Source organism: Stegostoma tigrinum, chromosome 7, assembly GCF_030684315.1.
Source record: "Stegostoma tigrinum isolate sSteTig4 chromosome 7, sSteTig4.hap1, whole genome shotgun sequence".
NCBI classification, from domain to species: domain Eukaryota; kingdom Metazoa; phylum Chordata; class Chondrichthyes; order Orectolobiformes; family Stegostomatidae; genus Stegostoma; species Stegostoma tigrinum.
This window is the reverse complement of record NC_081360.1, coordinates 73,992,351-74,014,901: the sequence shown is the minus strand read 5'-3', so window position 1 is coordinate 74,014,901 and position 22,551 is coordinate 73,992,351. Positions and strand designations below refer to the sequence as shown.

At 39.9% G+C, this 22,551-nt stretch overlaps 1 protein-coding gene across 4 annotated transcripts in view; it reads right to left on the bottom strand.

The window, feature by feature from the left end:
- The window catches only part of thsd7ba (thrombospondin, type I, domain containing 7Ba), a 922,022-nt gene that overhangs the window by 356,635 nt on the left and 542,836 nt on the right, over positions 1 to 22,551 (bottom strand). For all 4 annotated transcript variants that reach the window (XM_048535033.2, XM_048535035.2, XM_048535034.2 and 1 more), the window contains 2 exons: positions 11,585 to 11,819; positions 5,814 to 5,929 (listed from right to left, as the gene is read on the bottom strand). In XM_048535033.2, the coding sequence (XP_048390990.1) occupies positions 5,814 to 5,929; positions 11,585 to 11,819 (351 nt within the window). The remainder of the gene's footprint in view (positions 1 to 5,813; positions 5,930 to 11,584; positions 11,820 to 22,551) is intronic.

Sequence of the window (22,551 nt, the reverse complement as noted above, 5' to 3'; positions counted from 1 at the left end):
AACACAGCAAATCAGGCAGCATCAGAGGAGCAGGAAAGTTGATGTTTCGGAAGAGGTCCTGATGAAGGACCCTGATCTGAAACATTGACTTTCCTGACTCTGCCAATCCTGTCACTGTTTTTCAAATGCTCTGCTATTAAATGTTTGGTCATGGGCTCCAGCATTTTTACCAAGACTAATATCAAGCTAAGCAGTCTACAATTCCCTGTCTTCTCTCTACTGCCATTTTTAAATAGTGGGGTTTCATTAGTTACCCTCTGATATGTGAGAATTGTTCTTGACCGTGTAGAATTCAAAAGTCAATCAATGAATCCATTATTTCTACAGCCACGTCCTTAAGTACTCTAGAATGTAGATGATTAGGCCCTGATGATTTAACGCCCTTCAATCCCATCAATTTCCCCAATACCATTTTCCTACTAATATTGATTTCCTTCAATCCCTTATTCTCAGTAGACCCTGAGTTCTTCAATGTCATTGGGACTGTTATTTGTTTTCTCTTTTGTAAATACAGAATTAATACATGTATTTAATTGATCTGCCATCTCTTTACTCCTCATTACAACTTTTCTTGTTTCTGGCTGTAAGGAACCGTTATTTGTCTTCACCAATTTTTTCACTTCACAAATCTATGGAAGCTTTTGCAAGCAGTGTCTATGTTCTCTGCAAGCTAACTTTGGTACCCTATTTTCCCCTCTTAATCAATCCTTTACTCCTCCTTTGCTGAAATTGAAACTGCCCAAGCCCTCAGGTCCGCTACTTTATTTGGCCAATTTGTATGCCCTTCCTTGGATCTAATACTATCCTGAAATTTCCTTGTTAATCATGGCTGGGCCACCTTTTCCATTTTACATTTAAGTCAGTTAGGAACGAATAGCTGTTCAATTTCTTCCACATACTTCTGAAATGTTTACCAATACCTAACCATCATCATCCCTTTAAATTACATTCTTCAATTGATCACAACCGGTTTGCAAATGACACCATCATTGTTTTCTTTATTTAGATTCAGGGTACTAGTCTCAGAATCAACTATGTCACTCTCTATCTGAAGGAAGAATTCTAACACATCATGGTGACTCTGCCTTAAAGGTTTTTGCACAGTTAAATTGCCAGTTATACCTTTCCCTTTATATAGTACCAAGTCTAGGAATGGACTGGTGCCCACTTGGGTGCTTTCAACATATTGGTCCAGAAAACCATCCTGTACACACTCCAGGAATTTCTCCTCTACAGTATTGTTATTGATTTGATTTGCTCAATCTATATATAGATTAAAGTCTGCAATAAATACAGCTAAACCTTTTTTGCTTGCATCTATAAGTTCTTGTTTAATGCCTTCCCTAATATTAACATTTAAGCTTGCACATTTCTCTACAATTCCTACCATTGTTTTCTGCCCCTTGATGTTTCTAAGCTCTACTTGTACACATTTGATTTCACCAGAGCAAATATCCTTCCTCACTATTGTGTTCATTCCTCTTTAACCAATAATGTTGCCCCACTTCCTTTTTGTTTTCACCTGTCATTTCCAAAAATTCGATATCTGGCAAACTGGTCATCCTGCAGCCATGTCTTTGCAATCCCAAATATATCAGACTTATTTATATTTCTTTGTGCAATGAGTTAATCCACTTTATTGCAAATTTTCTGTGCATAAAAACTCAAGGTTTTAAGTCTTTTTAACATTTTGCATTGTGGCCCTGTTTGATTCTTGTCTTGCCCTTGAATTCGCTGCCTATCACTCTTCTTACTTCCCATTCTTTCTTTTGTTTTTGCCCTTGTTTCCCTCGCTTGTCTCCTTGGTTAGGGTCCCGTTTTCCTGCCATTTTAGTTTAAACTGTCCCCAACGGCACAAACAAATACTCCCTCTCGGAGTTGGGCAATCATATCTCTGATGTCAGCCCATTCTATTTAAGCAAATTGTGTACTGACCCAGGATGATTTGTCAAATCAGTTAACTATTTTCTGTATGAGGAGAGGCATTTTCCAGTCACTGTTTCTCCCTGATGGTCCAGCTGAGGTTAAAATCTCACCGCAGGGAAAATCAAAAATACAAATCCCAGTTTGCTAATCTATTGCACAGTACCCCTGGAAAAGGAAGTGCTAACTCACTGTACACATTAGTTTGTTCTATAAAATGTCAATTTTGACTAGAACAACTTGACAAATGAGTAAAAGTTAATATTACATCAGCCCAAAATTTCCAGTATTCATAAGTATGCAGAGACAAGGAAGCAATGCAATGCCTGACTTCATTTGCCAGTAGAAGAACATCTTGAATTTTAATACTTAACAAATTGCCTTCACGTATCCAGTTGAACTCACTGAATCAAATTTGTTCCTTCAATAGATGCTGTAGACTATGCACTTTTAATCACTGTGCACGGTTAAGTTAACAAAATTCAAGGTCAATGTCACCAAGAACTCTAGAGACCCTGGCCAACATTCTCACTGTGCAAACATTTAGTAAGACTTTAATTAAAGGGGCTGTGTTATAGCTTTTTACTTCTGTAATTGTAAACCAGTAGTTGTGAGAGTTTACTAATCAAATTAGAATTCCTTTCACTTGGGTTATTGTAAAGGGGGATCTGTACGTTTAACTTTGCTCAAATGTAATACAACTACTGAAATACTTTTGGCAGAATTTTATTGCATTTTTAATACAAATTGTGATTGAAAATAAGATCGATATGTTTTCAACTACAGATGTATTTCAGAGATTATATGCTATAGGCCTTATAGTCCTCATAGACACATATTGCAATAAATAGTATGACAACACTCAGATCTTCAACTATAGTTTATTATCAGAGTTTTAACAAGACAAGGTCAACTTAGGAGGCCCTTTACTTGATATAATTAATTTAAAACCTATTAAATGTTCTCCTTTTGGGCATATATCTTCTCCTTTATTGGCTCATTTAAACATGTGTGCACCATGTTCAATTCATCTTCCATTTAGCTGCCACCAATGACCTTCAAAGAATGTTTCACTTTCAGAGTTAAACTCCCCCTCAGTACTGTTCACGCCTTGCACTAACCATTGTATTCAGTTCTTACCAAAAAGCAAATGCCAAAACAGATGAGTGCAGAGTGAGAGCAAATGATGCAAAAAGAGAATGAAAACAACAATACTATAAAAGAAATAGCAGGCAACTGAAAACAGAAGCCAAAGAATGGAGAGAGAATGAGAAATGATGATAACAAAGAGACAAAAACAGAATGAGAAAGGAAATAAGAGGAGAGAGAAAGCTGGGTGAACAGAGAAAAAGCAGCAGCACAAACAGTGACCATAATTTTGTGACTGCCAGTCAATAGTTCCACAGGAGATACATTAATTGTCATATTATGAATTTTCTTTGTCCTTTTTTTATGACTTACATTGGTAGTGACAGGATTCTTTCATTTGTAATGTGTTGGTAATGTTCAGTAAGAAACCATTGACAACAACAGTTGAGAAGAAACATAAACAAACTTGAGGTTCATAGTGAGCCATTAAATGGAGCCCATTGCTTTTGATACAGGTAGTATACAAACTCTGCATTGTCTACAAATTTAAATGATAGCTTGTGGCCAGGATTAAGTGTGTTGTTCAGTGGCTGCAGAGCTGAACAGAAGGAATAAAATTGTCATATGCGAGCAAGAGGTCAAATTTGTTTTGATTCCTTGCCAGCTGTGCCTTTTAAAAGGATGGTACATTTTGGCTGGAGAAAGAGCAGCAATTCATTGTAATCCTGTGTCTGACATGAGAAAATCATAAAAGTGACGCAATGTGGCAGAGAGTTATCGTCATTCTGGATACCGGTGCTGCCAACATTTTTAATCTTCTGGTAATCAAACAGAGGTGTTTTGTGGCTTCTTCCCTGCCACCATTCCTCCTTACTATTCTGAGTTTCAGGGCTGCCTAATTAACAGAAGTAGAGAGTCTTAAAATGAAGACGCCTTTGTCCTACAGGACAAAGTTATTGAATGATACTAACTGGTGCAATGAAAATTAACAATCGGGAGCTAGGTATTTTACATCTGTCTCCATCGTAATATTGTGCAAGACAAACTGTTTCCCACACAAAGGCTGTGTAAGATTTGAGATTGGATTGAGCAAATGCAACTTCAATATTAACACTCTCAATACACTTTCCTTATACAAAAACAGCAGGCTCTGAGAGTTTTGACACGAAATTGATGGCTTTGGCCAAGAAGGTGGAGAACAGGAAAGAAATTGTCCATTCACAAGGAGCAGGATGCCTTTGTGACAACCTTTATTGGGATCAATAAAAGCGGATTCATGAGTAGATAGGATAGTGAAGAAGGCATTTGGTACGCTTGCCTTTATCAGTCAGTGCATTGAGTATAGGAGTTGGGAGGTCATGTTGCAGCTGTACATGACATTGGTTAGGCCACTTTTGGAATATTGCATGCAATTCTGGTTTCCCTGCTTTTGGAAGGATGTTGTGAAATTTGAAAGCATTAAGAAAAGATTTACAATGTGATGACCTTTCTGCTATGCTTGTTTTGACTTCCATCTACTGTATTTTGCTTTGCCAGAAATATCTGTAATCTATTTCAGTGGTTTTCTACATTTGAATCTTACATTTCCTACCAGGAAACTTATATCAGTCTCAACATGAAATCTTTAATGCAAAATGAAATTCACAGACTGCATAGATATTTTGAGACCTTTGCAGAGGGGTTACAGAATTGCAGTGTGATAATTTCTCTGGATTCATGATTATCAATACTTTGAACAAAACTTCTGGGGCAACGTAAATTTCATTAGTTACATTGGAAATGAGTGGAATGACTCCACGCCATTCTACAGAAGATGAGCATAAAGAGAAGTTTCTGAACTTGTCGATATTACTTTGCTCAAGAACATCCAGATAAAAATGCCCCTAGTTGGTCAAATGTTCACCAAAATGCAAAACTCTGTAAAATTAAAAACCCTCTTTAATGTACTGCATTGAAGCATGTTAAATGAGTTCGACAATACCATAATTTTTAATTCAGCAAAGCGAGGAATCTTACAAGCCAAAATAACAGTTGGAACATTACTTTAAAGTTATAGACAGGTTCATGTCCTGTTGTATGACATATATACGTGTGTGCGTGTATCTGAAAGACAGTGAATTGTTATTTGGGAATCAATTAACTTTCAGGTTTATTGCATATCAAAGAAAGATTTTCTTAAAGAAACTGAAAACAGGATTAATATCAATAACAAATGATTCTTTCATTCTTGCATGGGCTATGGACATTGACGACAAAACTGGTATTTGTTGCCTACCTTTAGTTGCTCTTGAACTGAGTGGCTTGCTAATCCACTTAAAAGGCAATTAAGAGTCAGCCACATTGCTGTGGGTCTGAAGTCATATGTAACCCAGAGCAGGTAGACAGTCCATCTTGTTCCCGAACAATGGACGTTTTACAATAATAATTGCATAGTCACTATTCGACTAGCTTTTAATTCAATGTTTTTATTCAATTAAGTATCAGCATCTGGCACACTGGGATTAAAACAATGCTTATAAAACACTAACCTGGACCTCTGGATTACTCATCCTGTGATATTACCACCATGCCTCCACCTCCCCAGATTTCTATCATAATATGTGAACAGATGTATACCCTGCAAAATTATGTTTTTTTAAAGCTATTCAGCAATATGATTTTTGTAACATAATTTCATCGGGATGTGTAAGTTCTGGGAGCAGAAAACAATAAAAAACCCAGAAATGCACCAGTTCTCCAGTATTAGTTATTTTCTTAAAGTATTTATCCACCATTGAGGATAATTTTTCCAAAGGAATTACCTTGTTGACATTGAGTAGGGCAAGGTGTCCATTCACTGAACGGGGTGACAATGCAGTCCTTTTTACATGGTAACAGGCATGGGCGAACTGATTCAGGTCTGGTATTTTCAGGACACCTAGAAATTTTTGGAGAGATGAAAAACCAAGAAGCTGTTACATAGTTACAAAATTGTTACAAAGAGCAGACTTAACAGAAGCAATGAACTTCACAACAGTAATATACAAAGGTAATTTTCTTTTCAAGAAAGATTAATTCATTCTAGCCAATCAGATTTTCAGGTTTTCCGATCATGTTGCATCCAAGACATTGACTGCTACACAAATTAAAATCATATGCTAAGCATAAATGGGGCGGCGTGGTGACTCAGTGGTTAGCACTGCTGCCTCACAGTGCCAGGGACCCAGGCTCAATTCCACCCTTGGGTGACTGTCTGTGTGGAGTTTGCACGTTCTCCCTGCGTCTGTGTGGGTTTCTTCCAGGTGGTCCAGTTTCCTTTCACAGCCCTAAGATGTGCAGGGTAGGTGGATTAGCTATGCTAAATTGCCCATAGCATTCAGGGACATATAGAACATAGAACATTACAGCACAGCACAGGCCCTTCGGCCCTCAATGTTGTGCCGATCTGTCATACCGATCTCAAGCCCATCTAACCTACACTATTCCACGTACGTCCTTATGCTTATCCAATGACAACTTAAATGTGCCTAAAGTTGGCAGACATGTAGGTTAGATGGGTTGTAGGTGAATGGGTCTGGGTGTGGTGCTCTGTGGGTCGGTGTGGACTTATTGGGTGGAAGGGTCTGTTTCCACACTGTAGGGGTTCTATAAACTACTTTATGTACATGGGCAGTAATGTGATTTAACTATGTGTCCAGTCATTTCCAAAGAAATGACTTATTATATTGTACAATACACTATAATGAGCAACTATCAATGTAGTGCAGAGCTGGAGGAACACAGCAGGTCAGGTGGCATCAGAGGAACAGGAAGGTTGACACTTCAGCTCCTGATGAAGAGTGTAAACCTGAACCATTGATGCTCCTGCTCGTTTGACGCTGCCTGACCTTCTGTACTGCTCCAACTCCACACTGTATTGTCTCTGATTCCAGCATCTGCAGTTCTCACTATCTCCGAGTTACTGAAAAACAGTGTTCTGTTAGTGTTAGTAGGAAGATGCTCACCTGTCAATTTTGCAGCTCAGTAAATTTAGCAGGATTAATTCTGGAGAATCACTTGTCACTTGTGGCAGCGACTGATTTCAAAATGTTAACCGTTAAATGTTAACTGGGTTTTAAAAGGCCAGTCTATGTTTAAAGGAAGGCGATGGCCCAGTGGTATTATCACTAGACTGTTAATCCAGTGACCTAGATACTGCTGTGCGATCCTGAGTTCAAATCCCACTGTGGCAGATGGTGGACTTTGAATTCAATAGCTATCTGGAACTGAGAATCTAATGATGACCATGAATCATTTGGCGATTGTTTGGGGAAAAACCCATCTGTTCACTCATGCCCTTTAGGGATGGAAACGGTCATCCTTACTTGGGCTGGACTACATGTGACTCCAGATCCACAGCAATGTGGTTGACTCTTAACTGCCCTCTGGGCAATTAGGGACGGGCAATAAATGCTGCCTAAATAGCAATGCCCTAATCCCATGAATGAAGTTTAAAAATTTCCCTCAGTCAAAAAGGAGTAATTTTCTGTAAATTAACTGAAGTTGAAATGTGAACATTGAACATTCAAATTCAACCTAGTTTTACATCCTCACCACAATTCTACATGTGGTTCACTAAAGTAATTTGAGAAAAATGTTGGACTATGGGTGTGGAATGATTCATGAAAACCTGTTCTCAAAGTGATCTATGGAACAATGCTCGTCTTATTGGTGAAAAAGTCAAATTTTGATGAGGCTTTTCATATTACTCAATTCTCGAGAGTACCCATTCAAGAATAAAATGAATATCTATCCTAAATAAGAGAAGAGTGCTGAATGTTCAGCAAATGGACTGCAACAGGTAGCAGTATTAACATGGAAAATGCATCGATTAATTATGACTGACAGTCAACAGCCAAGCTTTGCGTTGATCAACTGTCGATCAAATAAATGTTGGTTCACTTGTGAATTGTCCTGATGACTGTAAGACAAAAAAAACTTTAAAAATGCCTCTTTTGTCAGCAAGTCTCATTCTTTGCTTCATTCTCAAACTCATTGTTTGCCTTTTCTAATAGAATTGTAATTCTTTTTATTCAGACAATTGTTCTCTACATCAATTCTCAGCATGATATATCGAACAATATCTGTATTTCTCATCATTCTCAAACGAATTGTACAATTTTGTACTGGATTTTCATTATAATCATGACTCAGGAGTCAGATTAAACTCACTTTATCAATTTATTGCTATCAATGAATTTAAATAAAAATAATTGAGCAGAAAGTCTTGACAACATTCAACTGTATTTAATAGTATTAATAAGTTTCCTGTATTAAAACAAATGATGAGGAAGTGAAAGCTGAACTTTGTACCCTACTAGCATTTTGCATTGTAGTTATTATTCCTGATGCCTGCATTTGGAAAATTCATCAATATGATTAAGAGATTGCCCATGACATTTTAATGTATTGTCCATTAGTGCTGGTGTGTCACTATTAGACTGTCATTGTGATGATCTTTGTTTCTCCCCATTACATGTTAAATAAATAAGTTCTCTCTTATGTGTTCAGGAATAAACATTCTGTGGGATGAACTTAAATACATTATGCTTATTATTCAGAACATCTTTGACATAGAAAATTAATTTTGCCTGCTTTGTTAACTGGAAACTATTCCATAAAAAATGCAATCAATTTCTATTAGCTAGGTTAAACAGTTAAGTTAAATAATATTGTTAATGTCTACAGAAGCAAAATGCTACAGAGGCTGGAAGACTGAAGCAAAAGCAAAAAATGCAGGAAATAGCAGATCTAACAGGCTCTGAGCAGAGAAAAAATTTGCATTTCTTTCATGGCTTTTCAGCAGCGCTGGAAAAACTTAGAGATGTAACCAAAATTCCAGATTCATGGAAAAGGAAGAAGGGGAGGAAAGAATAAATGGGAAGATCTGTGATTGAGTGAAAGGTAATAGGGATTACATGACAAAAAGGACAATATTGCAAAGCAAAATGATGGTATTGGACAAGTAAATATCAAGCAGATGTTCACCTGCACATCTGCCAATGTGGTATATTGCATCCGCTGTACCCGTTGTGGCTTCCTCTACATTGGGGAAACCAAGTGGTGGCTTGGGAACCGCTTTGCAGAACACTTACACTCGGTTCACAATAAACAATTGCACCTCCCAGTTGCGAGCCATTTTTACTCCCCCTCCCATTCCTTAGATGACATGTCCATCCTGGGCCTCCTGCAGTGCCACAATGATGCCACCCGAAGGTTGCAGGAACAAAACTCACATTCTGCTTGGGAACCCTGCAGCCCAATGGCATCAATGTGGATTTCACAAGCTTCAAAATATCCACTCCCCCCACTGCATCCCAAAACCAGCCCAGCTCGTCCCCGCCTTCCCGGCCTATTCTTCCTCTCACCTATCCCTTCCTCCCACCTCAAGCTGCACCTCCATTTCCTACCTACTAACCTCATCCTGCCCCCTTGACCTGACCGTCCTCCCTGGACTGACCTATACCCTCCCCACCTCCTCACCTATACTCTCCTCTCCACATATCTTCTCCTCTATCCATCTTCGGTCCGCCTACCCCTGTCTCCCTATTTATTTCAGAACCCCCTCCCTATCCCCCTTTTCTGATGAAGGGTCTAAGCCCAAAACATTAGCTTTTGTGCTCCTGAGATGCTGCTTGGCCTGCTGTGTTCATCTAGCTCCACACTTTGTTACTTCAGATTGTCCAGCATCTGCAGTTCACATTATCTCTAAACAAAAGATCATTCTGAACAAGATGTAAATGGGAATAGCAGATTTGTTACTAACAACTGCTGTCCTAACAAGTAGGTATATTTTTTATGTTCTGACGTTTCAAACTCACTACTGAGTCTAAAGGCTGCAAACTGGCTAATTGAAAGTTAAGGTGCTCTTCTTTGCGTTTACTTTGCTTTCTGATGAAAGTCATTAAAGGACTGAGATTACAAAGTGTAGAGATAACAAGGTGTAGAGCTGAATGAACACAGCAGGCCAAGCAGCATTTTAGGAGCAGGAAAGCTGACATTTTGGGCCTAGACCACACAGCAGGACAAGCAGCATCAGAGGAGCAGGAAAGCTGATGTTTCAGACCTAGACCACACAGCAGGCCAAGCAGCATCAGAGGAGCAGGAAAGCTGATGTTTCGGACCTAGACCACACAGCAGGCCAAGCAGCATCAGAGGAGCAGGAAAGCTGATGTTTCGGACCTAGATCACACAACAGGCCAAGCAGCATCAGAGTAGCAGGAAAGTTGATGTTTCGGGCCTAGACCCTTCTTGCTATTTCCATAAGGAAGCTGTCATGATGATGGCACATTTCAGCATTATACCATATGAGCAGCAAAAGAGTCAGAAGGAAACCAGAAAAAGTTGAAGAGCAGAATGACACAGAGGAAGTGCCTATAAACAGGAACAGAATTTCAGACAAATAGCAATTAACAGTGACAAAGACAAAGAGCAAAACTCAAAGGGAAATAATGAATGAAACAGGAGATTACACTATCAAACATCAGATTGGTTTTTCTCTAGTGCAATTTATTTTAGAAAGTTGTAATTTTTTTTCTCCCATTCTTCAGATTATTCCATGCTCTGCACTTCCTTTTGATCAACAGGACAAGCAAATGACTTATTCCCTTATCTCTGTTAATGTTGTTTCTGAACAGGGTACAAGGATAGCTCAAGTTGACTCAGGTTTTTGATTTCCTTTGCTTTTCCATATAAAACATCTTATGTTCTCAATCTTCCAGACATCTTCTCAAAAGCTTCAGGAATTTAAAGTGGAAGAACCTGAGCTGCAAACTTTCATTCATTCCAACAAAAAAGTGTATTTTCATTTTATGTATTGATTCTCCTATTTATTAAATGTACAGAGGTTATACCTTAAAATAGGTCTTCAAGTATCTTTGAAGCCCATTTTAAAATAACCTGCTCCCAATCCAGTGGGATTTACATATCTCAGAAGCTGTCTGAAATGATGCAGCCCTCATTTAATTTTTAACTGAGGTTTTAGAATCCATTCAGCATCCTGCATAGGTTCCTAAGTTTGTTTAGACAGTGCACGTTGAAAGCCCTGACAAATATTTTAGCATCTTCAGCTGCTAATCTATTGATTTTATTGGGCAACACTCAAAAAATGCTGCCATAATCTGCTAAATTTTCTTTTCTGAGGACTTGGAAGGGTATGCATAAAATTTGGTAAAGCCCAAAAGAAAAAGTCTGTGGGAACTCTAAATAAAGAATGGGGAATTCCAAGAAACAATTTAATTCAGTCCGTAGATGTTTCCATTCCATTGTGCTGTTTTTAGAATGTTATACTAAGGAAGAGAGAGAAACATTGTGGGTTAGGCCGAATGCACAGAAATACCAGTCTTCATACAAGATCAAACTAGTTTAGGGTTTCTGAGTGAGCTCTTGTTTTATATGAGTCAATGATTTGAAAACATTGTGGTGGATCAGCAACAACCTTCATAAATCACAACTGTACTTACTATATCTCTACAATAGACAAGAAAAAACAAGAATTATTTTCTTTATTATTGACAACATCTAAATTTTTACTCCAGAAAGGAAATACTAATACCTTTTGGGAGAAACTTGTCCAAATTTGCTTTTCATACAAAGAACCTGGCGAGTCTGCATGCCGACAGAACACGTGGCCTCATTATTCCAACTGATTGTAGCATTGAGGGACATCACTGCTGTATCTTCTGTACAAGGACCCCATGGTGATGTATCCCAATAGAATACCATGCAGCCATGTTCATTACAAGATCGCCATTCTTGTAAAGTATGGGTACCAGGACAAGGATTTCCACCTAGGATGTAAAGGAGCTTTTAATTCTCCCAGATAAGATTCGTAAACAACATTTCATGGGAAATCATACCTTTTCTTAAATTTTGAGAGTACCTAATGTATAAATATTTAGTGTACCTGCATTCATGCCAATCTCCAAGCAAATGTTTGTCATAATATATTTCATTTACCATTAATTAATTCATATGTGTTCATTTCCTTTAGCGCATATCTGTACGAGGAAGACTACATTCTTAAAATGATGCCATGAAATAAAAATATCATCATAACCCATCCACAGATTGAAGCTGTACACTTATGTCTGCTATCGGCAACATGAAACTTCCCACTATTATAGGCCATTATTAAATTACAGTTGTTTTAAGCAATTCAGAAAATTACTGATGTGCACTTAAATAGCCTTTCAAGTTACAGATTTGTTTACTTGGAAAAGCTATTAACAAATTACCTGCATATATATTTAAATTACCAATACCAAATGTTTTTAATGAAATATGCAAGTGTAGTTTCAGTTAAATAGCTCGATATGTTGTGAATATGTGGATATATATATTGTTAACGTGTTTGTAATGACCCATTAAGAAAATTGAATGTGTTGTTTTCCAGCTCATTAACAGAATGCAAGTGTTCATTAAGTAGCACAATAACTATTATGTGGTTTAATAACTCATTCACAGTTTATTCAGCCTGCACCAGTCTTCGGTTTAAAAAAAACATTTCGTTCGATTGAAATGTGTTCTTTGGTTATTGGTGATTTTTATCATCCATTCTGTAAATCCCTCAGGCTCAATGCTTCACCAGGTCCTCAATCGATCCATTTCCATGTGCTTCCACCTGACTACCTTTCCTACTCAACATTTGTTATATGAGGTGACCATGGCAATATTGATCATTCATTGGTCTCAATATAAGGCTAGAATGCTCCCGACCATGGATGACCTACCCACCCATATTATCCTCTTCCCATCCATTCTGTGCCATATCAACCCCAATCAATATTGTTGCTGCCCACCCCATGCTCCCCTTCACCATAGAGCCATAAGATGCAGTAGCAGAATAAGGCCTTTCGGCCAATCATTTCTCTTCTGCCATTCAATCATGGTTGATACATTTCATAAATCCATTCTCTTGCTTTCTCTGCCTAACCCTTGAACTCCTTTCATAATGTAAAATCTGTATATCTCTGTCTGAAATGAACCCAACTATGGCCTCCTTGTGCAATGAGTTCTAAAGATTCACCACCCACTGGCTGAAGAATTCCTCACCAGCGGAGTTCTAGATGGTCATCCCCTTCACTCTGAGGCTGTGCCCTCAGGGCCTAGTCTCTACTACTAGTGGAAACATCTTCTTCAAACCCAGGCCTCTCAGTATTCTGTATTCAGGTTCAATCAGATCCCTCCCATCCTTCAAACTCAATCGAACACAGTACCTGAGTCCTAAACTGCTCCTCCTGTCAGAAGCTCTTCATTCTCACATTATATTCTATCTCCTACTTCTTTGCCCACTCTCATAGCCTGTCCAAGACCTTCTGCAGCTTCTCTGCTTCCCGAACATTACCTGTCCTACCACCTATCATTATGCTATCTGAAAACTCAATCTCATGCAATTTCATCCTTAATAGTGGGCTCCAAAATCTTTTGACTGGCAATGGTAGGCTAACTGGCCTATAATTCTCCATCCTTTGTCTCCCTCCCTTTTTAAACAGGGGTGTTACATTGGTCATTTTCCTGACTCCTGGCACCCTCTCTGACTGCAGTGATTCCTCAGAGATCACCACCAATGCCTCCACAATCTCCACAATTATAAACCTCCCTTCCCCAGAACCTGCACACCCCTACTGACAAAGACTAACTTGCTGATTTTCATTCCTGCAGTAAACGGCATCCTTGTAAACCAAACTTTTCCTTTAGTTTCTATGAATGGACACATCTCCTAAGTGACGTGACCTTACAGCCCCAGACCCCTGTCTGGTAACTGTACATTTCCCCAACCTTGTTAACCCTTATTCCCTGGACCAGTCACTGTGAAACACAAAACTCATCATGATCCACTCACTGCACTACAAAGACACCCTGCCTAGAATCCTCGGAAGCAGACGCCTGACTGTGGCTAATCCCATGGAGTAATAATTAAAGTTGCCCTTGACTTATTTTGCTGGGTCCCCCTGATTGACGGGTGTCTCCATGAGCTTCAGTAAGGGCTACTCCCCTAAGACCATGAGGCATAAGAACATAAGCACATAAGAACTAGGAGCAGGAGTAGGCCATCTGGCCCCTCGAGCCTGCCCCACTATTTAATATGATGATGGCTGATCTTTTTGAGACTCAGCTTCACTTACCTGCCCACTCTCCATAACCCTTAATTCCTTTACTGTTCAAAAATGTATCTAACCTTGCTTTAAAAACATTCAGCGAAGTAGCTTCAACCGCTTCACTGGGCAGGGAATCCCACAGATTCACAACGCTTTGGGTGAAAAAGTTCCTCCTGACCTCAGTCCTACATCTGCTTCCCTTTATTTTGAGACAATGCCCCCTAGTCCTAGCTTCACCTGCTAGCGGAAACAACCTCCCTGCCTCCACCTTATCTATTCCCTTCGTAATCTTATATGTTTCTGTAAGATCTCCCCTCATTCTTTTGAATTCTAATGAGTATAACCCCAAACTATTCAATCTCTCCTCATAATCCAACCCTCTCAACTCTGGAATCAACTGAGTGAATCTCCTCTATACCCCTCCAGTGCTAGTATATCTCTTCTCAAGTAAGGAGACCAAAACTGCACACAGTACTCCAGCTGTGGCCTCACCAGGACCCTACACAGCTGCAGCATAGCCTCCCTGTTTTTAAACACCATCCCTCGAGCAATGGCAGACAAAATTCCATTTGCCTTTTTAATTACCTGCTGCAACCTGCAATCCAACTTTTAGCGATTCAAGCACAAGAACATTCAAGTTTCCCTGCACAGCAGCATGCTGCATGTTTTTACCATTTAAAGCATAGTCCATTTTGCTGTTATTCCTACCAAAATGGTTGACCTCACACTTATCAACATTGTACTCCATCTGCCAGACCTTTGCCCACTCACTTAGACTATCTATGTCCCTCTGCAGGCTTTCACTGTCTTCTGCACACTTTATGCTACCACTCCTCTTCGTGTCATTTGCAAATTTTGACACACCACACTTAGTTCCCACATGGCTGCTTGCTTGTTGCACATGCAGTGTGTTTGCTGTCTTAGCTAGTGGGAGCAACAATGAGATTGACAAAGCACACTACACAAATTGTATGCCCTCTTCACTGAGGACTGCACTAACTGGCACAGCAGGGGAAGGCTTAGATGCTGAAGCTAATTGAGCTAAGACAGCAGACCTCAGATGTAGCCTGGTCCATTCTGTGAGCTGGGCACCTGTCCATGATTGCACAGTGTCCCTGCTGTAGCCTTCCAGTGCCAGTTGGTGATGTTGTGCTCTGCAATTCAGGTTAGTGCTTCCAAAACACATTACCAGTATTACAGAGAGGTGCCAAGATGGTTATGAAGGGTTGGTAGATCCTAGATACCAATGTCCATGGAAGAAGTGTACCTGTGGTTGGATTGTGCCCTATGAAACAGCTTGGTCAACAGGAAGATCATTTGTAGCAAGCAACAAGCTGAATCTGAAGTATCCATTCTGATTTCCATGTCGACTTTTCTCAACTTATTTAGCAAGCTTGGTAAAACAAAAAGCCGAATATTATTGAGGCAGTTGAGCCAGTAACAAGACATTGAAAAAACAAGTATCACCCATAATTGGCAACCTGCTGTTGGCAAGCAAGCGCCACTGCTTGTGAAAAATATAAAAGATGGTGTGAGCTGCTCCCAGCATCAAGGTGGCCCTCACTAGACTTCTCATCCAATTTTGCCACACATTCCACCATAGGCCATAAGGATTCTGCCCATGGCTACTTCACACAATCCTGTGCCATGTGTTATAATTTGGTATCAAAACAGCTGCTTCCCTGAAGTTGATGCAATAAGATTGGTTTTACAAACAAATCTTGCACACTGGTAAGCAGCTGCAGCTGGAGACGGCGATGGTATTCACTGGGCTGTTAATCCAAAGAACCAGATAATGTTCTGAGGAACAGGGTTGGAATCCCACCACAGTAGGTGGTGGAATTTGAATTCAATAAATATCTGGAATTAAGAATGTAATGATGACCATAAATCCAGTGTCAATTGTTGGGGAAAAATCCATCTGGTTCACCAATGTCCTTTAGGGAAGGAAGCTGCCATCCTTACCTGGTGTGGACTACATGCAACTCCAGGCCTACAGCAATGTGATTGACTCTTATCTGCCCTCTGGGCAATAAATGCTGCCTAGCCAGCGACACCCTCATCCCATGAATGAATAAAGAAAAAAAATGTCCCACGAGGTTTGAAAGTTTAAGCACAATTCAGAACAGGAGGAGGAAGCTTTTTCCAGTCATTTAGCCCTAATACCGCTAACCCGAGTAAATGTAACGTGGGTGGGTGGGCTAGTGGCTACCCAGAATGAAAGTTCTATTTTCCAACAATGACAATGTACCCTTCTGCTGCAAAAAAAAGAACCAAATAATTGAATGACTTTGGAAATACTCATCCTTGTTCTGTTTATAAATCATGAGTCTTTCACACTTGAGGAGTAACTTAACAAAGGATTTCAAACAAAACAATGTACTCTACTGTCATCCGTAGGTATGACTTCAATTCAAAAATAACTCTGGAAGTCATTGTTCAACGAGGTAGGAAATGCTTCACCCAAACTATCAATGTCCTTCATTTTGATGAATGATGAAATGAAAATAAAACATTTTAAAAAGCATTACTGTTATCACAAGGAACTCTTGCTAGCTGCTTTTGAAAACATCATGCTGTGCTAAGCAGCCTTCTGGGATAGCATAGACGCACCAGGCAAAGGAATAATTGCATTTCTCTGCCTCAGTATAAAGAAACCACTCCTGTAGTCTGTCAAGAATATGTGGCAGCAAGTGGGAAAGCAATAGCTGGTATTTTATCTACAAGAGAACGACAGCATCTTTGTGGGTGATGGATAGTACATGATGGTTGCTGTCAGTGGAAAATCTGTTGTATTCTGTTCACAGTGGCAAAGAGAACATATAACCATGTAAGATGACAACCCAGCAGAATGTTATTTTGTGATGGTTGAAGTTCAGTAAATGGGTGGCGTGCGTGAAAAGTTATCTGCTCAAGTTGCTTGTTAATTTTGTTTTGTGCATTAAAAGCCTGAAAGCAATGCACAGGTCATAGCTCGGTTAAACTGCTCTCTGATGAAGGGTCTAGGCCCGAAACGTCAGCTTTTGTGCTCCTGAGATGCTGCTTGGCCTGCTGTGTTCATCCAGCCTCACATTTTATTATCACAGGTCATAGCTTTTTGTTTATCATCAAAAATCAGGGAGATAGTTCTGGATACCATGAAAGATATCCAATCAAGGTGATGGCCTTATTTGTTCTTGCCCAAAATTCATTTTCAATGATGAGATAGCGTGACCCTTCAGAAAAGACAAGATGATTTTTCTCTTCCTCAACTCCCAGACACTCATTCACTACTTGAATGAGATCAACAAACACCACAGACTGGGGAAAGAACATTGGTCTCTCGTGCTCAGTAGATTAGGCCCTTTGGCCCAACAAGTCCACACTGCCCCTTGGAGCATCCCACCCAGACCCATCCCCCTATAACCCACACACCCCCGCACACTATGGGCAATTTAGCATGACCGATCCACCTAGCCTGCATATCTTTGGACTGTGGGAGAAAACCAGAGCACCTGGAGGAAACCCACACAGACACGGGGAGAATGTGCAAACTCCACACAGACAGTTACCTGAGGCTGGAGTTGAACCCAGGCCCCTGGCGCTGTGAGGCTGCAGTGCTAACCACTGAGCCATCATGGCGCCCTATAGTATAGTACTGCCTTCACCAGCTCAGCCATTACTCGGACACAAGCTTAATTTTGTTACTTCCCCCATTTATCACTATGCATTTTCAATCTTCGGTTGAAATGACTAGGAGGAATTTTCTTATGAATTATTCTTCTCAGCCATGAAAAATTCCACTTCCAAACCCAATGCAAGCATCGCCATGTCTGGATATTAATTTCTACTGAAATCTTATAGCAGTTTCTTCAGCCAAGCAAATATTTAAATCCAAGATTCACGATGTGTGAGTTGAATTCATAAGACTACATTTTTATCATAATTAATTCCATCATTTTCCGATAATGTACTCACACATTTTCCTGTATTATTGCCTCCTTCCTGTCCTGTGGCATAATTGTACCCAGTATTATTTAAATAGTATAACCTTTATGCAATTGTGTATCAAGAATTACTGTTGCCGTCAAAGGACTCACATAGCAGATAATTGCAAACAATGGCAGGCTTCAGAGCCTTACCAGATGTTACAGTATTATAATTACTTGCAAGTACAAAAATAGTCAAACCACAATATCAAATAACAGTTGGGTAAGAAAGAGCTATGAGCTGTGACGAGATTGCAAGTTCACATGTTATTTGTTCTGATGGTTTATAATTTTAGCTGTGGCCCTTGGTTGCAATTTGTTCCAACCCAAATGTTTCTGTAATATTTTGTAGCTACAGGGATCAGGGACACAGGTTATTGATAAACTAAAAATGCTGAATAAAGTCTAATTGAAGCAGAATAGTAGCTGTAAATAAATTATGGTGCATCATAAAAGCTAAGTTCACAGCATTAAAAGAATCCATTGATTGCACGTGTAACCCTGGAAATAATATCAAAATAGCCATTAATACATGTAGTGTGTTACACAGCAGCTGAAACTGAACTAAGACTGGAATTGGAAATGAAATAAATTGGATGGACAGATTTTAACTTACTGCTGCAATTTGAGGCTTGACTTCCTTTGATTATTAGTTTTCACTTTCCTACTTTTTCAAATACCTTGAAATTCTCTTTTAACTGAGGAATATGATAAAGTTTTAAGCCCTTTTTAAATTTATTCATGAGATTCAGATTTACTTGTCTGTCCCGAGTTGCCCTTGAGGAGGTGGTGGTGAACTACTTTCTTGAACCACAATGCTGTTGGAGAGAGAATTCCCGGATTTTGACCCAGCAACAGTGAAACAATGGCGATATATTTACAAGTCAGGATGGTGAGTGGCTTGAAGGAGAACTTGCAGGTGATGGTGGTCCCATGTATCTGCTGCTCTTGGAGGTATTTGTGGATTTGAAAGGTGCTGTCTAACCATATTTGGTGAATTTCTGCAGGGCATCTTGTAGATGGTACACACTGTTGCTACTGAGTATCAGTGGTGGAGGAAGTGGAAGCTTGTGGATACGATGCCAATCAAGTGGGCTGCTTTGATAAACTGCATCCATTTCTGAGCAGCACACTTTGGAAAAGATGTAATGACTACAGAGAGATTGCAGAAAAGTTGCACAGAAAAGGTTATAGGGTTGATGAAATAAGACACAGAGAAAGAGTGGAGAGGTGGACCTCAGAGTAACATAGTGTGGAACTGGGGGAACAGAGCAGGACAGGCAGCATTAAAGGAGCAGGAAAGCCGAGACTTCAGGTTGGGATTGTTCTTCGGAAATGGAGGGGGCAGGGAGCTGGGAAATAAATAGAGGAGGAGCAGTGGGGCTGGAGAAGGTAGGTGGGATGGTGATAGGTGGATCTGGGCAGGGGTTGATGAGGATTGGTCAGTGTGGAAGGGTGGGGTGGAGAGGTGGGACAGAAGATGAACAGGTTGTGTCAGATCAAGGAAGCGGGGATGAGAGCGAGGTTTGGCCGTGGTATGAAGCCAGGGGTGGGGAGATTTTAAAACTGATGCATTCTATGTTCAGGCCATCAGGCAGTAGGTTTCGAGGCGGAATATGAGGTGTTGTTTCTCCAGTTTGCAGGTGGCGTCACTGTGGCACTGGAGGAGGGCCAGGATGGACATATCACTCAGGGAATGGGAGGGTGAGTTGAAATGGTTCATGACTGGAAGGTCGCTACAGTGCATAGACACTCCACAAAACAATCCTCGAGTCTGCGCTTGGTCTCACCAGTATGGAGGAAACCACATCGAGAGCAATGGAAATAGTAGCCCAGGTTGGAGGATGTATGGGTGAACCTCTGTCAGATAGAGAAAGTTAAGTCATATTTTCCCGTGATTAACCCACCTATTCCATACATTCAGCATTGCCAATTCACCTAACTTAGAGATAGTAGGAACTGCAGATGCTGGAGAATCTGAGATAACAAGGTGCAGAGCTGGATGAACAGCAGGTCAAGCTGCATCAGAGGAGCAGGAAAGCTAATGTTTTGGGCCTAGACCCTGAAGATGGGTCTAGGCCCGAAATGTCAGCTTTCCTGCTCCTCTGATGCTGCTTGTCCTGCTGTGTTAATTCAGCTCTACGCCTTGTTATCTCACCTAACTTACACACCTTTGGACTGCAGATGGAAACCAAACCACCTGGAGAAAACCCACACAGACACTCTGAGAGATGGACCTGGTTTCTTTAAAGGAGACAGTTGAGAGGAGGTTTGACAGAAGTGTACAATGGCAGAATGAATGAGAGCGTGCGGGCAGAGATTTAAAAGAACCAATGGAGACATGAAGCAAAACATTTTCAAGCAGCAACTGGTTGAGATCTGCAATATGTTGTCTGAAAGTGTAGTGAAGACAGGTTTTATCAAGGTATTTAAACAGAAATTTAGTTATTATCTAAAAACGATGAATGCGCAAGGAATAAAATTTGGCAAGTAGTATTAGACAAATCATTCTTCTGGAGAGCCAATGTAGACTTAATGGGCTGAAAGTAGTTTTTGAAATTCAAGTATTCAATGATAAACATGGTGAGGCTCACTGTTGTACTCATGACCATATTTTTCAAGGTCTTCTAATATGGGTATCAGATCTTACCGGGTAAATTCCTAAACCCACAACCATTAATACCTGGAAGGACAAGGGCAGCAGCTACACAGGGACACCACCATCTGTGAGTTCCCCTCTAAACCACTCGTCATCTTAATAAAAATCAAAAGAACGGCAAGTGCTGTAAATCAGGAACAAAAACAGAAGTTGCTCGAAAAGTTCAGCAGGCCTGGCAGCATCTGCGAAGAAAAAGAGCCAGAGTTAACGTTTCTGATCCAGTGACCCTTCCTCAGTTCTCAGCAACTTCTGTTTTTACTCATCATCTTGATTTGGAAATATATATCATAGCTCCTTCAATGCTGTTGGGTCAAATTCCTCGAACTCCCTCCTTAAAATTATGGGTTGACCAACACCAAGTAGGCTGTAGCAGTTCAGGAAGGCAACACACCACCACATTCTTAAGCGCTAAAAGGATCAGCAAAAAATGCTGGCCTTGCCACTGACACCCACATCCCATGAAAGAAAAAGAAAAATTCTAATTTACCATGACCTCCCAAAGCTAAAAAGAATTGACATACATTTTGGAAAACCAGAGAGGATCCAACTGGATTTCTGACTACTGTGGACGAGGAAATGGCTTTAGGAAAGTGAAAGCCTTCATGTTTCTCACCACAAAAATGGAAATCTACTCCCTTCCTGGCCCCATACTATTTTTGTGCAGCTTTCCTGAGAGTCAGAAATTCCTTTGACTACAACCCCTCACATATCTCTTCTCAGAGGGTCAGGATTGTTCCTATAGCAGATTGAACCGCACACCGCTGTTTTCATATGTTGGTGTGGAATTTGTAAGCCCTAAAATCAATGTGCCATTGGAGAGTTTGTGACCATGGGAATTTGCTGAGGAGTCATGAATATTCTGATCGTTAAGTGTTAAATATTATGACAACTTTAAATTTCACTTTTAAGTGCCGTATTTTAACAAAGATGTGTTTGATTATATTGGCTCATCATAACAATCTCTCCGGAAATCATAAAATGACAATTACCTTGACCAGTATCATGTGCTGATATGTATTTGAGTGCTTTTCCCACTGGAAAAAGTATCATATTGTAGCTAAAAGCATAAAAAAATGAATTGGAAAACTCCTGACATGCCTTAGGCTCTGATTTTAATGATGCATGAAATACATGTAGATGTGTTTGTTTTTACAACAGGTTAATCATTTGAGGTGATTTAGTTGTTTGAATAACTTTTATGAATGACATTTTTTCAGTATGAAGTGTCTGAATGAATATTTACTTAACTATTAGAGGTATATTTTTGTCAACTCAAAAGTATTCTAACCCTACAAGATGCTGGGCCATTGACTGCGGAAGGTATGGATGGATCATGAGTGTATGAAGGAGTATAGAGTGACGTGGGGGATTATGAGGGACATTGAATGGTCATAGAGAGCTTGAAGGAGCATCAGAGTAGCATTATTGAGTGAAAGGATAACACAGGGAGCTGGGTTGTTATTGCTCTATTGAACTAACCAGCTTCTATTTAGATCTCAAAGCCCAAGCTGTGCTCATACTCATCTCACAGAGTCAAAAATATGGCATGAATAGGGCTCGGATGTAGCCTTGGGTCTTGGAAGCCAAAAAACCTTGGAGTTCCCCAGCCCAGTACCAAAATCCAGGTGTTGAATCTGTCTATGTTGTTTTCAGGAGATGAAGAGCTTATTTACATTGTGCTATCCACAAATGGGTGTAGATAATTACAAGTTATTATATTTATTTAAAAACTGCTTTGAAAACATCATTAAAAGCATTAGAATCGCTTATCAATACTTTATTGACTGCTCATGTT